We start from the raw sequence: 2,078 nt of genomic DNA, 5'->3' as shown, positions 1-2,078 counted from the left end.
AAACAAATTATAAGTTAGTTTCTCTAGGCTATCGTCTCAGGCGCAGAGGGTGACGGGAGATAGATGAAATATGTCTTAACTCACCTCTTTGTGAACGGAAACGATGTCTGCCGGCAGGTTTCTTTTGCATTCGTCCTTCTCTGATCTCGGTGAATTCTCGGATCTTGAGCGACGGTCGGCAACCTTTCGATCGAAGCTTTTGCGGTCGTTCCGACGAATAGTCTGCGACGTTAAGGAATGCTTCTCGGGGATAATGCTGCGACTTCGGTTGATCCCGTAACGGTTGTTTCTGCGCCGGTTCGTTCTTCGGCGGTTGTTCCTGCGGCGGTTTGAAAGTTGGCGATCGAACGTGTTATCGTTGTACCAAGAGTACATCTCGAACATCTTCTACAAAACGAATTCGAATGATTTCATTTCCCTTCTTTGTAACTTAAATAAGGTGTACTGCGCTGACGTCATGGGTACCTGTTTTCGTCATTGGTTCGTGACTAAGGGGGCGCCGTGTACGACGTCATGCGTACTGCGGCGATCATCATGCGCCGACGTCATCGGTTCCTGAATAAAGTATTATTATGATAGGATGACGTCATGGTCCCCCTATCGAAGCATATAAAAGAAAACTTGGGTCGAGTCCTCGACACTTCAACGAACTCTACTCATTCGATGCAAGATGGACAGCGAAGGATTTGTCACGTGCCCCTTCTTCCGAGACCACCGGGTCAAGTGGTCCCGATTTCATCGCCACTTCTGCAAATGCAAGGCACGATACGATGGAGACTAAGAAATAGAACTTTGCCGTTTGGGATGTCTTACCGGCGTAGAGATCAGCAAGATGGCCGAACACGAGGAAATATGTTCGATGAGGCAGCTATACTTCCAACCTTCAAGTTCGCCGACGAGGCACGGAAGTCTCGCCTCCCGACTTACGGGGAATATCGAGAGCTGGAGGAATACTGGGACCTAGAATGGCAACCTGAAATGTAAGTGACTCTCTTTCCCCCCTCTTCTCGTTTCGTTTTACTTTATCGTTTTGTAACTGAGCTAATCGTTTGAATCCTTTTATTTTTTTTATCTCAGATTGGAGGACGTCGTTTTACCAGTGGAGGAGACGCCCGCCGAAAACTTTGCAACGGTCATCGCAAGAAGATGCGTACTCCACAGGCGGAGCGACGATCCTTTTAGCAGAAGTGTGGCGGAGTACATGGAAACTGACGTAGCGGCATAATTATGGGCAATTATAGTTAAAATAGAAAGAAATATATAAATATTTACCTTTTTTCGAGTTTTAAAAAATAAATTTTATTACAAAAAATGAAATTTGACTGAGATTGTATTTTTTGTTGTTTCCGTTCGAAAGTTCATTGAGGGCGGCAGACTGGTTTTTGCGAAAGTCAGGATAAGGTTGGATTGAAAATATTGAGAAAAATAATAACCGTTTTCTCACGTTCGCAAAAACGTGTCTGCCGCCATCTATTTTATTTACGTTTCTCGTCAAAGTATTGCGCATATAAACAGAAGCGAAGAAGTGCACCTGCGATTGGGAGTTCACCTGCGCTTGGAAAGGATGGCCGATTTCGAAAACGGACTATGCGGTTGCTTCGGAAACTTCGGCATGTGCGTGTTCACATACTTCCTGCCGTGTTACACTCAAGGAAAACTCGCGGAATCACTAGGAGACGACTGCCTTCTCTGCGGTCTGGCTCTCATGGTACCGCTGGTGAACATTTTCGCTCGTATGATCACTCGGCAGAACGTCAAAGAAAACAAAGGGATCGAAGGGAGTGGAATAGGCGATCTCTTTGCCGTGTGTTGCTGCGGTTTCTGCGCTCTGGTCCAGGAAGCCAGGGAGATGCAGATTCAGACACCGCTCGGAGCCGTAGAATCGATGGGGCGTGCATAGGTGTTTGCAAATAAATAAAAATCGTCTAAAAAAAATATATACTTGTAAAACTTTCTTTTATTACATACGTTAAAAATAAACATTTTCCACGTACCACAATTTTCCAACTCTGTCTCTTATACACATCTAGATGTGTATAAGAGACAGCGCAAAGGGTGACCGGAGATAGATAAAATAC

The 2,078-nt window shown here is 45.1% G+C and overlaps 1 protein-coding gene across 1 annotated transcript; it reads left to right on the top strand.

Moving 5' to 3' along the window:
* Positions 1 to 1,564: 1,564 nt before the first annotated feature.
* LOC117122186 (protein PLANT CADMIUM RESISTANCE 3-like) lies at positions 1,565 to 1,900 on the top strand. Its single transcript, XM_033267695.1, has one exon. It carries the CDS (start codon positions 1,565 to 1,567, stop codon positions 1,898 to 1,900), a length of 336 nt encoding a protein of 111 aa, XP_033123586.1.
* Positions 1,901 to 2,078: the final 178 nt, after the last annotated feature.

Source organism: Anneissia japonica, unplaced genomic scaffold, assembly GCF_011630105.1.
Source record: "Anneissia japonica isolate Jap-2015-1 unplaced genomic scaffold, ASM1163010v1 scaffold288195_len56240_cov195, whole genome shotgun sequence".
In the NCBI taxonomy this organism is placed as follows: Eukaryota; Metazoa; Echinodermata; class Crinoidea; order Comatulida; family Comatulidae; genus Anneissia; species Anneissia japonica.
The sequence above is the reverse complement of the archived record's forward strand: the minus strand, read 5'-3'. Positions and strand labels throughout refer to the sequence as shown.